The 13,965-nt window shown below is 53.5% G+C and overlaps 1 protein-coding gene across 1 annotated transcript in view; it reads right to left on the reverse strand.

Annotated features, from left to right (window-relative positions):
• Positions 1-2,073: 2,073 nt before the first annotated feature.
• The window catches only part of HAUS8 (HAUS augmin like complex subunit 8), a 21,883-nt gene continuing 9,991 nt past the window's right edge, over positions 2,074-13,965 (reverse strand). Inside the window, exons 5-11 of the mRNA XM_008060055.1 lie at positions 13,023-13,118; positions 12,456-12,547; positions 11,472-11,537; positions 11,226-11,384; positions 9,001-9,142; positions 4,429-4,570; positions 2,074-2,497 (exon numbers count right to left, since the gene is read on the reverse strand). Coding sequence (XP_008058246.1) covers positions 2,329-2,497; positions 4,429-4,570; positions 9,001-9,142; positions 11,226-11,384; positions 11,472-11,537; positions 12,456-12,547; positions 13,023-13,118 — 866 coding nt within the window. The 3' untranslated portion in view covers positions 2,074-2,328. The remainder of the gene's footprint in view (positions 2,498-4,428; positions 4,571-9,000; positions 9,143-11,225; positions 11,385-11,471; positions 11,538-12,455; positions 12,548-13,022; positions 13,119-13,965) is intronic.

The raw sequence follows: 13,965 nt of genomic DNA on the forward strand, positions 1-13,965 counted from the left end.
CACCCATCCCCCCACCCACCCAGCTACACGTGCCCATCTATCCCCCACCCACCCGCACACCAAGTCCATGACCCGCCCGCACAGCCCCCCACCCATCCCCCCACCCACTCAGGCATCCCCCCCCCCAGCTACACGTGCCCGTCTATCCCCCACCCGCCCGCACATCCACGCCTGCCCCTCTCCGACCTGTCCCGCCCTTTGTTCATCAACCTCACCGGCCCACTCGCGCCTCTGCCCAAGCCTTCCACCACCCTCCAAGCCGTCCACTGACCTGTTCCCTCAGTCCCTGTCCTATATCCACGGGCCAGCCTACCCAGCTTCCGACTTCCACCCACGCACAAGAGATCAGTCAAGACAGCCCCGCCAATCCCTACCTGTTCGCGGCCTGCAGCCAAGACCCGTAACTGCCACGGGGACACAGACATGACTCGCACCTGGGTCCTGCAAGGGAGAGAGGCAAGCCACACCTGCCCACACGCGCGCACGCATTTCCAAAACAGCGTGGCCGGTAACTTCTTGGGATGGGCCTTAGACAGAAAGTCTGAGAAGCAGGCAGGTGACTGGGCATTCATGTGGGAACACGCACAGTTTGCCAGCACTGAAGGGACCACGGGTCAATGAGGGATGGACAAACGGGTACCAAAGACCACCTGGATATGTGGCCTGGGAGTGCAAGGGAAAGGGGGAAGATCTCAAGGTGAAGGAATAAGACCTGGGTCTCAGGGCAAGCGTCCACCAAGCCAGGCGGCCTCCTGCCTGTGTGCCCCCACTGATCATTCCCTACCACCCCCACAGGCGTGGCTAACCTGCTAGGGTCCAAGCCCACGCAGCCCACACCAGAGTCACTGGCAGGCAGACCACCTCCCAGCCCCTCCTCCCCTAGCCTTCCGGGCAAAATGAAGAAAGCATCCCTGCTGCCCCAGCACAAGCCCTCAGGTCCAAGGAGCCCCAGCACAGCCCCCAGGCCCAAGGAGTCCCAGCAAGAGACCCCAGGTCCCACATTGGGGTCAGTGTTCTCCTCACAGAAGCTGGAGGGAGCTCCTCTGACCCGCTCACAAGAGGACTCAGAGGGAAGATGCCCTAAAAGCCAAGAAGCTTCGAGACCCGTCTGGGCAACTTGGTGAGACCTCATCTCTACAATAAATCAAAAATCAGCCGGATGTGGTAGCGCATGCCTGTAGTTCCAGCTACTTGGAAGGCTGAGGCGGAAGGATCGCCGGAGCCCAGCAGGTGTCTGGGTGACAGCATGAGACTCCAACTCAAAAAAAAAAGGTCAAGAAGCAGTCCTCACAAGCTGTCCGCCACACCTTGAATTTGACGCCCAGGCTCCAGACCTGTGAGAAGTCCACTGCTCTTGTGTATAAGCCACCTACTTGATGATGTTTGTGGGACTGAACTGTAGGTTGGGTTTATACGCGCTCTATGGGAAGAGGAAGTGTCTTCTTTCCCTGCACGCCTCATGGGAGTGGACACTGTGATGGACAGAGGGCAGTCCCCATCCACTATCGAAAACCAGAGGCTGCTGATGGCATCTCTGTGGGGGTTGAATTGGGAACATCAGTGCTGGCAGCATTCAGGTGAGTTTGGACCCAAGCTGGTATGCCCCAACAGGCTTAGGAAGAATGGTTGCACGTCACATATCTGAATGTAGGATGGGGATGCAAACTGTCTGATGGGGACTGTTCCCTAGCTGGTGGCATCCAACAGAGGCACAATCACCCACCCGTCAAGCAATGTTCATTGGAAATACGAGATGGCACCAGCGAGGTTGCCCGGCCCCTGGGACGCAGGATGGAGACAGGGCGGTGGGGAGTTCTCTGGGCCACAGCCCAGCAACAGCTACGGAGACCTGGGACTGAAAAATGTCCCCTTGAGGACTGAAGCCTAGCTTGCTACTGGACCATCATAAACCACCCATGGCCAACAGACACGCAACAATCCTGAAGTGGGTGTTGGTCAAGTCTGGGGTCCTGAGGCCCAGGCCAGCCATCCAGAGGAACCAGGAACAACACAGGACGCCTGAGGGTCCCTGTATGTGTGTGTAGGGCAGGGGAAAGGGAGGTGGAGGCTTTGTCTGCACAACAGGTTTACTTTTAGGTATAAAACAAGATGACCACACACAAGTCACCATGGAGCTGAAGCGAAGTGTTTGGTGTCCTGTCACCTACAGCTACGGCAAACGAGCGAGAGGCCTGGGATGGGCTCTCCTCTTGCCGCCTGAGGGGCTTAGGCATGGTGCCCAGGGTACGGGTGCCCAGGGCACGTTGCAGTGTGCGCAGACTGGGTGTCCTCAGACGGGGGCAGTGTCCTCAGACAGGAGCGGCATCCTCAGATGGTGTGCTTTTCAGTGCCTGGAGACTTCCTGGAGGCACTGTCCTGGCCGAAATACCACCAGCTGGAGGCTGCCATGCCCTGTGCCTCCTCCCAGGCTTCCTGGTTGGCTAGGGCTGCCTCTTTGCTGACCGTGTCCGAGAGTTCCAGCACCTGGGCGAAGCTCCTGTGGAGAGAGAGCCCTGAAGGCTTCTGGCCCAAGGTTGCCCATGGCCTCTTGTGGCAAGTGAGGGGCTGCGGCGGGGAGTGGGCTGACCCATCGCACTAGGCACTGTGGGAAAGCCCTCGGCTTTGTGTGAGAAAGCCCTGTCAGGAAATCCTGGAACAGGCCCCAGCAGAGCCTTGTTTTCAGGAAAGGCACAGGGGCCCCCACATGTGCTGGGGCCACGGTGTGGACATCTGACCCTCCCACACACGTTGATACTCAGTCCCCAATGTAGCAGGACAGGGAGCCAGGCCTTAAGAGGAGATTGGGCCGGGGGCTCTGCCATTTGCGGTTGCATAGGTTAGTGGCTACCATGGATGGGACGGGAAGCCGTGTAGGAGGAAGAGACCTGAGTGGGCAGCCCAGCTCCTCACCACATGACGACCCACGCCATGCCAGGACTATGCAGAGGACCCAATGGCTGAAAGGCCTCCCTAGATTTGGACCCCTGATCTTGGACTTACAGCCGCAGAACTGAAGTAAATAACTTCCTTTTCTTTGTAAGTTACCCAGTTTCAGGTATTGTTACAAGCAACAGAAGATGGATTAACACAGCCACGCCCTGTCCTAGGAGTGGGCAGCTGAGCTGTGAGTGGGGTGAAGTTCCTGCCCTCATGCCACCTACATGACAATGGGAAAGTCTATGCTGCACCAGAGCACTGAACCATTCACCCCCATGACCTCTGCTGTTCAAAAACCTTCCTGTGCTCTGATTTCATCCCACAGCCACCCACAGTGGCTTCTTGAGAGTCCTTTCCAAATATTTTGGGATCCTCCGGAAGTAGACTCAGCAGCATAAGGAAGAGAACACGAGACTCTTATGGAAGACATGGGGAAAAGCCCAGTTAGAAACTTCCTGGTGGAAGTAGAAGGACAGGGGTCCTGAGCGTCTTTGGGAGCTGGTCATGAACTGTCAGAACTGGCGGCTGGTCCCACAAGGCACATGCCCTGTGAAGCTCACTGAGTGGCCCCTCAGGATCTGTGTCTTTTCTTTCTTTCTTTTTTGAGTTGGAGCCTCACTCTGTCGCCCAGACTGGAGTGCAGTGGCCGCTCCCGGCCACCGCAGCCTCGACTTGCTGGGCTCCGGCGATCCTTTCGCTTCAGCCTTCCGAGTAGACGGAATTACAGGCGTGCCCTACCACGCCTGGCTGATTTTTGATTTATTGTAGAGATGAGGTCTCGCTGCCCAGGCGGGTCTCGAACCCGCGGGCTCAGGCAATCCACTCACCTCACCTCCCAAAGGCGTGGGATTACAGGCTGAGCCACCGAGCCCGGCTGGGATCTGTGTTTTTTCTACGTGTGCTTACCCTTCAACAAGTTCGAAAACCTCCTCCCAAGGCCCTACCCTGGAAGACATTCAAATGTGAACAGGGACCGAGCATGGTGGCTCACGCCTGATTCCAGAGCTTCAAGAGGCTGACGTGGGATGATCACTTGAGGTCAGGAATTTGAGACCAGCCCAGGAAACATGGAAAGACCCCGTCTCTACAAAATTCCGATACAGTACAAGATAGTAGAACACACACAGGGCTGATCCATGGGGCCCGGGCTGCTGGTTCCTCTGAGGATATGACAAGGTGAAGCCTTCCCTCTTCTGGATCTCTCGGGGTCAGGCATGAGTTCCCGCTCACCTCCTGCACTCAGTGAATCTGGAGTCCATCCTAGAGCACTTCTGGGCCCTGCTGTACCTGGCACCCTGCTAGCTCAGAACACCTGTGGCCTAGAGGGTCCCAGGTGTCTTCCACCATGCGCACAACAGTGCCACCTGCTGGCCGCTCCATGTCGCGCATGCCAGGGAAGACCTCTCTCAGGGAACAGAAGACCCTCTGCGCCCCGCCAGTTGGCCGCACCCTGCCCACCGGCACTGCCTTCTCCAATGCTTTCCTAGATACCTGTGCAGTTCCTGGTCCTTCCTCGTGGTCACATCCTGGAGCTCGTTCAGCAAGTCCAGCACCTGCACACTCTCCTTTGGGTTGTCAATGCCAAGTTCTCCCAGGAGGCAGTAAGTGGTCATCAGCTCAGTCTGCAGGGCATCTAGTGGGAAAAGGGGCATATGCGGTGGATACCAAGGGTGCCCAGGATAATGGGCAAGCAGGTCAGTGGGGAAGGGGTTTCCTTGCTTTGCTGTGGTGTGCATGCTGGGATAGTGGAGTACTCATGGGCCAGGAGGGTGAGTGAGGAAGACCCTCGTGCACTGGCACCTTCCTTGTCCCCTGGCCTGAGACTGAGGGACAGGCAAGCCCACCATCTAGGTGGTCACTGGATGGCCTATAAAGCCACTCTGGCATCCTCCACAGGAATCAAGGCAAAAGCAACAAAGGCCATGCTGGGCCGGTGAGACACTGTCGCCTGGGGTCTCCTAGCTAGACCATAAGCAGTGACAAAAATTTGTTCTTCCTGTTCCCATTCCCAGCATCCTCAACAGGAACATCTGCAACTGCATGGCATATGCCACCTGTGCTAAGACAACGCCCCTCTCTGCCACACACCACAAGGCCACCTGTACGTGAGGAGCACATCTGAGAACCCTGTGGGAGCCCCACAGCCTCCACCACCTCACATGAGGATAGAATCATGTCCTCAGTTCTATCCCATAGGCCCATGAACATGACCTTTTCTGGAACAGGATTTCTGTGGACATGACTGACTTAAGAGGATGTCATCAGGTTGGGCTCTAATCTAATAACCAGCGTCTCCTTAAGATGGAGAACAAGGGACCCCGGGAGAAGGCTGTGTGAGGACAAGGGACACTGGAGTCATGCGGACACAGGCCAAGGGATGCCAAGGGGTGCCAGGTGTGCCAGAAGCCAGGGGACTTAGGGGAGATACAGGTGGGTTCTCCCCTAGGGCCTCTGGAAGGAGCAAGTCCCGTCAGCACCATGACCTCAGGTTCCGGCCTACTGCACTGTGAGGGAGGACATGCCTGCTGTCTCACGCCACCCAGTCTGAGGCCATTCGCCACGGCTGCTGCTGAGATACAGAGCCCTGTCCAGCTCCTGGCAATTACCCAAGGACCTCAGCAGAGATGGGGCCAAGAGGGATGCACGTGGGGCGACTGCAGTCACTACAGTCTTGGAAACCTGGACACCGACGCTCACTTGCCAAGAGGACAAAAAACCCACATGACTGCATGACTGATACAAGTCACATTGTCACCATGCCCTTCCAATGGTGACTTCTAACGGAGGAACACACATGAAGTGAAAACCAGAAAAAAGCATGGTGGACAAATGTCTACGTAAACATGGTATGTATACCTAAACATGGTATATATATTAAATATATATACCATGGCTATTTTATATATATTAAATAAAAGCCTGGTGTATATGTATACAAAAGCATGGTGGACATATCTATACATACACATGGTATATAAGCATGGTATATGTATACATATATATGTAAATAAACATGGTGTGTGTATGTATAAGCCCACATATGTATAAACATGGTGTATGTACATATAAGAAAGGAACCAAAAAGACTGGAATTCATTTATAAAAAATTGTATATTTATTCTTTTTTTTTTTTTTCTTTTGAGTTGGAGTCTCACTCCGTCACCCAGACTGGAGTGCAGTGGCCGCTCCCGGCCACCGCAGCCTCGACCTGCTGGGCTCCGGCGATCCTTCCGCCTCAGCCTTCCAAGTAGCTGGAACTACAGGCGCGCGCTACCACGCCCGGCTAATTTTTTATTTATTGTGGAGATGAAGTCTCACCAAGTCGCCCAGGCGGGTCTTGAACCCGCAGGCTCAGGCAATCCATTCACCTCAGCCTCCCAAAGCGCGGGATGACAGGCTGAGCCACCGAGCCCGGCTTATATTTATTCTTTCATGTTTAAACTTTAGTGACCTTCAAGGTACTCTCCATTTGATGAAATACACCTATTGAGACACTTTTTCACTGTTCAAAACAGCTTTTGAACTTGTTAATTTTGATGGCTTCTGGTGTTTTTTGTTTCACCTCTTCCGCATCAGCAAAATGTTTCCCTTTGAGGACTTTTTTCATCCAGGGAAAAAAAAAAGTTGTTTGGGGTGAGAATGGGTGAATAGAGAGGGTGGGGCATGGGGGAGTCACACACTGTTTTTGGTCAAAAACTGCTGAACACTCAGCACAGTGTAGGCAGGTATGTCCATACATCACCCATCACGACAAGGGCAAACAAATTTAAAGCACCTCCAAAATAAATTCAGTGAAGCTGAACGCAGCCTCTCACAACAATGCTATCCATTGCACTGATGCTGATGGGTTCCTAGAACATTTACCTAGCAGGGGACGTCTGTACTATAAAGGCTTGTCCTCCAAAAACTAATTCTGGGTTTTTTTTGGGGGTCTCCCTCATATATAAACAAGGTGTGTGTGTGTGTGTGTGTGTGTGTGTGTGTGTGTGTATAATGCATATAAACAAGGTATGTGTGTATATATACGTTTATATATACATGTACATTCACATGAACATAGCATATGCACATATATGTGTATAAGCCTGGTGTGTGTGTATACAAATATATGATAATACGTATATAAACATGATATACATATATATGTATTGAGTATTATAATTTTAACGTAGTTTTTTCCTTTCTTAAAATGTGCATACATTTTTTGGCATCCACTGTATATATTGACATAGTACATATATATGAACATGATATATGTACACACACACAAACATGGTGTGTTTGTATATATATTATATATGTACCACATATCCATACGGCTTGCTAGCAAGCCTATTTAAATATATATATGAGCCGGGCTTGGTGGCTCAGCCTGTAATCCCGCGCCTTTGGGAGGCTGAGGTGAGTGGATTGCCTGAGCCCGCGGGTTCGAGACCCGCCTGGGCAGCGAGACCTCATCTCTACAATAAATCAAAAAATCAGCCGGGTGTGGTAGCGCATGCCTGTAATTCCGGCTACTTGGAAGGCTGATGGGGAAGGATCACCGGAGCCCAGCAGGTCGAGGCTACGGTGGCCGGGAGCAGCCACTGCACTCCAGTCTGGGCGACTGAGTGAGACTCCAACTCAAAAAAAAAAAAAAAAAAAAAAAAAAAATATATATATATATATATATGAACATGCTGCATTAGAGACAGAAAGAAAATGCCAATGGGCAAGCAGTGCTTCTCTCAGAACCTTCAGATTGCCCATATGTTGGACTTTTTGCTTATAACAGGGCTCATTTTTCAGAATTCCAAGTCACACCTAACAACCACACACTGGATGGAGCTGATCTTATTAAAAACCCTTTCTGTCAGGCACAGTGGCTCATGCCTGTGACCCCAGCACTTTGGGAGGCAGAGGCGAGAGAAAGCCTGAGCCCAGGAGTTCAAAATCAGCCTGGATAATTTGGCGAGACCTTGTCCCTACAAACAGACAAACAGCTGGATGTGGTGGCACATGCCTGCAGTTCCAGCTACTTGGAAGGCCGAGGAGGAAGGATCGCCTGAGCCCAGCAGGTTGAGGCTGTGGTGGCTGTGAGCGTGCCCCTGCCCTCCAGCCTGGGTGACAGTGAGACTCCAACTCAAAACAACAACAACAATAACAACTTTGCTGTGTGAGTCTGGGGCCCAGCAACAGCCCCCTGAGGGTGACTGCGTCGATTCTGCTTCAGGTGAGTTGTGGGTGGGAGGTGGCAGGGACAGCCACCTGTGGACTCAGGCAGCAGAGTTCCTGCAACAACTTTAAGCATGCGTGTTTAGATAGCTCGTGAGAGTTTTCCTTAGGGACAATTAAACTCACTGCGGGATTACCTGCTCTGAAGGGGATGATAGGACATAGCCCGGCAGTTTTCTTTTTTTTTTTTTTTTTTGAGTTGGAGTCTCACTCTGTCACCCAGACTGGAGTGCAGTGGCCGCGCCCGGCCATCACAGTCTCGACCCGCTGGGCTCCAGCGATCCTTCCGCCTCAGCCTTCCAAGTAGCTGGAACTACAGGCGTGCGCTACCACGCCCAGCTAATTTTTGACTTATTGTAGAGATGAAGTCTCTCCAAGTTGTCCAGACAGGTCTCGAACCCGCGGGCTCAGGCAATCCACTCACCTCAGCCTCCCAAAGTGCTGGGATTACAGGCTGAGCCACCAAGCCCGGCTAGCCCTGCAGTTTTCACACCTGCCAAGGTCTTCCAGAGAGGGATCAGTTGGGGACCTCACCGCTCTACTGAGGGCAAGACGGGGTGAGGTTGGTGGCCTTGTCGACCCTAACCATTGAGGCGCATCCATGGGGCCCAGAACTTAGGTGGCTGCAGGTCACCCCCGAAGAATGCCTTTTAGCAAGATGGGAGATCACCGGAATCCCACAGGCCTGTGTTCAAATCCCAGCCTGGTCGGTCACTCACTCAGGGTGAGACCCTGGCCGGCCCCCACTGCCCTCTGCCACTGATGTCACATGATATCAGACACACAGGAAGCAGCGATGTGCCCCTTGCCCTGCACACCGCACCATGCAGCTGGGTTGCCCGCTCTTACCTAAGAGCTGCTGCCCATCTCCCTCCAGGTGGATGGCCCTCATGGGCAGCTCGTGTCTGGTGGTGTCCAGGGCCGTGGCGAATGTCTTGTACTGTTCCTTGAAGTGTGCAGCCACCGCCTCGGAGGGGCTGAGCATTTCAATCTGCAAGTAGGAGGCAGGGGCTGTGGGGACCCTGTGGTGACTGGCTGGGAGTGTAACGGTCAGGTACAGTTAAGACACAGCACTCCTCTCATGACCCCTGGGATCAGCTCAGGAAGCTTCCAAGGTGTGGTGGGCTCTCTCCTCCCTGAATAGTTTCACAAACACATCCACCTTCCAGTGCATTCCAGGCCTGGCCCTCGACGGGGGGCAGAGGGCACCCAAGAGGACTGGGCCACTGCTTTGGAATACTCTGCTTAAATGCCCGCCTTCCAGAAGACCATCTCTGGCATAGCCCACCTTGACCCTGAACACACCATCTGGGTCTTCATGGAGTTTGTAATGACATAGTTGAGCCTTGAACATGTTGGGATCAGGGTGTCAACCCCTTGTGCAATCAAAAACCCATGTATAACTGACTCCCCAAAACTTAACTCCTCCTAGCCTACTATTGACATATAAACAGTGGATACACACAGATGGGCATCCACATGTTTTTGTTTTTAGAGACAGGGTCTCACTCTGTCACCCAGGCTGGAATACAGTGGTGTGTGTAATCATAGCTCACAGCAGCCTCGACTTTCTGGGCTCAAGCAATCCTCTTGCCTCAGCCTCCCAAGTAACTGGGACTACAGGTGCGCACCACTATGCTCAGCTAATTTTTTAATTTTTTTGTATAAAAGGGGTCATGCTATGATGTCCAGTCTGGTCTCAAACTCTAGGCCTCAAGTGGTCCTCCCACCTTGGCCTCCCAAAGTACTAGGACTACAGGTGTGAGCCACCATGCCTGGCTAATTTTTTTCTACTTTTTTTTTGAGTTGGAGTCTCACTCTGTTGCCCAGTCTGGAGTGTAGTGGCATGCTGCTCATGGCCTCCGCAGCCTCGACTTGCTGGGCTCAAGCAATCCTTCCACCTCAGCCTCCCAAGTAGCTAGAACAACAGGTGCATGCCATCACACTTGGCTAATTTTTTGTGATTTATTGTAGAGATGAGGTCTCACCAAGTTGCCCAGGCTGGTCTTGAACCCCCGGGCTCAGGTAATCCTCTCGCCTTGGCCTCCCAATGTGCTGGGATTACAGGCTGAGCCACTGCGTCTGGCCAATTTTTCTAAATTTTTATAGACATGGAGACTTGCTATGTTGCCTAGGCTGGGACACATATTTTATACATGCATGACATACCTAACTTTTCCTTAATATTTTCAGTATTTCTAGGCTATGAGGTTCATCTGTGAGGTTTTCAAAATTGTCACAAATCTCCAAAAAACTTCCATATATTTATTGAAAACGATCTGGGTATAAGTGGACCCAGGCAGCTCAAACCCATGTTGTACTTAATTGTCTTTTCTTTTTGTTCCACTGGAGCTCCACAGGTCAGGAAGCTGTACCAGCCCAGGTTACACAAATATTTGGATGATATGACTTGAAATGTGTCCTCTCAAATTCATACCTGACATCCCAACTCCCAGCACCTCGAAATGGGTCCTTACTCGAAAACAGAGTTTCTACAGGACCATTAAGTTAAGGTAAGGTCATTCGGGTAGGCCCCAACTCAACACGACTGGTGTCCTGAGCGGAAACTTTAGCCCACACACGCACAGGGGACAGGACATGTGAAAAGACATGGGGGAAGACAGCGGCGCCCAAGCCTGGGAGACTCTCCCTCCAGGCCCTTGGACAGGACCAGTCCTGTCAAAACCCTGACCTCGGACTTCATACCTCCAGACCTTGGGAATGAATTTCCATGGTTTCGGCCACTGGGCTGTGGTCCTGTGTCATGGTAGGAAACTCACAGCTGGGTGAGGGGGCCCGGCCTGCCCAGCAGTTCTGGGCTATGAGGGTTGCTCCATGTCCCTCCCCCGCCTAGACCCCTCTGTCCAGCACTGACTGCACACCGCCTCCAGGGTAGGCCTCGTGTGTCTCCCCGCGGCCCCTGACTGGCGTCCGCTTTACATCATGACTCCATGCTCTGAGCAACCATTTGCGCAAACGCTTGCCAGTGAACATGGCATTAGAGGCCCGGCATGGGGCGAGCCACAGTGGAACCCTCAGCTGAGCCCGCAGCATGGGTGCCACGTATGACCGACCTGGGTGACGAGGATGTGCGCCAGCTCACGTGTCCTCTGGCTGAGCAGGAGTTGGCACCGCAGGGCGTGGGCCCGCCTTTCCAGAGCCTCCCTCTCCCTGCACACAGCCAGCAACCTCCTTTCCGCCTCCTCTTCAAACTGGGCCAGGCTGTTCTCCATCTGCGGGACACGAAACAGAGCTCAGGCAGGGCATCCCACGGCGAGGGAGCCCCGTGCCCACAGTCCGCGCACAAGGCGCCGGGTCACCTTCACAGTCAGCAAGATCAGCAGCAGCATCTGGGACTCCATCTCCTCCATCGCTCTGCTCGGGTCCTGGAGGGACAGTGAGACCTTCGTGTCCGGCGAGCGGCTGTAAGTCCTGCGCTCCCCGGCACGCGCCTACCCCAGGGGCTTGTGTTCAGTGTGACAACATGGCCATTCCTCACTGTGCCAGACCTGCTCCCGGCTTTTCGTTGTCTAGTGTTTTCCAGCACCCTATGGTGAGGAAGAGGGAGGAGCTGGGCAGCCAAGGGCCGGGTGAGGGCACCCACCGACACAGCACGGCACCGGGACTAGAGTGCTCCCTGTGACCCCACCTGTCGGTCCCTCTTGTCCACTGATGGCACTCACCCATTGGTCCCCCACACCATGTAGTCCCCCAAACCTGTTGTTCACCCGCCTTTCTGTCCCCCAACCCATCGGTACCCCCTGATGATTGGTCCCCCTGCTCTTCAACCCCCCTGTGACCCCGACCATCAGTACCCCTTGGTGGCCCCAGCCCACTGGTTCCCCCGTGGTTCCTCTGCCCCTGCCCATCATTTCCCCTCATGCTTTGGTTACCCTCACCCATCGGTCCCCTTGCCTGTGAGGTGCCCTTGCTAACCAGTTCCCATGCCCGTTGGTACCTCCACCCATCAGCCCCCTGCCTGTCGGTCCCAGTCTCACTGAGTGACACCACAGTCTAGCTGTTCTCCTGCTAGAGGACAGGGCATGGGCTCGTACCTTCCTAGCACGGAGGCATCCCCAAGTTTACTTTCTACATGACCCCATGTTGGCATCCAGAACTGCATGTGGCTGAGGACACCTGAACTCTGCAAATGCCCTGAGAGCGTGTGTGATCGTGACGTTTGTCCCAGGGCACAGCTGTCCTGTTTGCTCACGCAGTCTTGGGCCTCGGGTGGCCCCACCACAGAACAGGAGCTGACTGGGATGTGCCCCCGTCAGCACTGCCCTCTTGGCTCAGACACCTACCGGACTCTTCTGGGGGGCAGAAGACGATGCCTGCTTGGTTTTCTTTGACATTGTTTTTTCTAACTGTGACATCTTTCTGACCATACTTTTGTCTAAAATAAAGAGCATTTTCATGGTAAGAGGTGCATACAGACAGTTCTTGAGCAAAACATTTCCCCCTTATGACAGTGTACTAGGATGTGACTGCATTATAAGCTGAGGACTATAAGCACATGGACTTATGATGAGTCAACACGAATATTGTTCAACTTTACTGTGGGTTTCTCAGGATATTTAGAGACAGGGTCTGGCTCTGTGGCCCAGGCTGGAGTGCAGTGGCACAATCATAGTTCACTGTAGCCTCGATCTCCTGGCCTCAAGCAATTCTCCCTCTTCGGTCTCCCAAAGTGCTAAGATTACAGACGTAAGCTACCGCTGCAGCACCTGGCCCTGACCTTTGACATTTTGGACTTACAGTGGGCTATCGGGCTGCGACCCCATCCTAAGTCGAGGAGCAGCCGTCTTCGGAAACCCGTTGGGATCTAGCGTCATGCCTGCTGGAGACTGGGTGAGCAACATGCGACTCACCGTTGATGGTAGAGAGGTCCAGGTCTGGCGGGTCCAAGCTGTGTCCCTCCAGCAACGTGGACTGCAGGTTGCCCTTTCCGACCCCACTGCTGTCTGCTGCCCGGACAAGAATCCCCAAAAGTCAGCACGGTCAGTCAGCGCAATGCTCTACGCTTAGGCCATGAGACACAGGCAGCTTTTCTGAACACCACTTGCTCCTCAAAATTCAGATCCCGGGAGAGGCTGGAAAGCCTGTGGGAGTTCCCAGCCAGCAACTGGTTGGCAGTTACAGTGCAGCTGGAAGAGAGGTGCTCATTGCTAGGAAGCTGCACACAGGCCCTTCTGGGGGTTCACAGGCCCGAGGGTTGGGCATGGCCCTAGTCTGCTCTGCCCACCTCCAGCTCCTCCCTGAAGCCCTCGCCTGCCCGCCCTAGGCAAGCCTATGAGATCGAGCCTACACCAGCCGGGAAAGGAACTGGTGTCAGTGCACCATGACTGCACAAGGCTTGGAGTGCCCAAACGCTCAGTGTGTCCAGAACCTAATGAGACGATGTCATGAGCAGCCCTGGGGCCTGGACAAGGAATGACCTGGATGGAAAAGTAGCAAGGTCATAGTGATGTGTGGGGTATGGCACTATTCGTGTTGACATTTAAAAAAATTCTGGAAAGATAAACAAAACTTATTGACAGCATCTGCCTCCAGGGTTGGGGCTGGGGCAACTGAGGCAGGAAGGGATGATGTTTTATTGCTACAGCTTTTGTGCTGAAATGTTTTATCACCTGCATGCATAGCATCGCATTAAGCAAATTTATTTTCTATAAAGCCATATGGTAGAACTCAAAAGAGCAGTCCACTGAAATCATCATGGTTTTTTGTTTTGTTTTTTTTTTGAGTTGGAGTCTCACTCTGTCGCCTAGACTGGAGTGCAGTGGCCACTCCCGGCCACCGCAGCCTCGACCTGCT

The sequence above is a fragment of the Carlito syrichta genome, unplaced genomic scaffold, assembly GCF_000164805.1.
Source record: "Carlito syrichta isolate Samal-C Ts95f unplaced genomic scaffold, Tarsius_syrichta-2.0.1 Scaffold304499, whole genome shotgun sequence".
Classification (NCBI taxonomy): domain Eukaryota; kingdom Metazoa; phylum Chordata; class Mammalia; order Primates; family Tarsiidae; genus Carlito; species Carlito syrichta.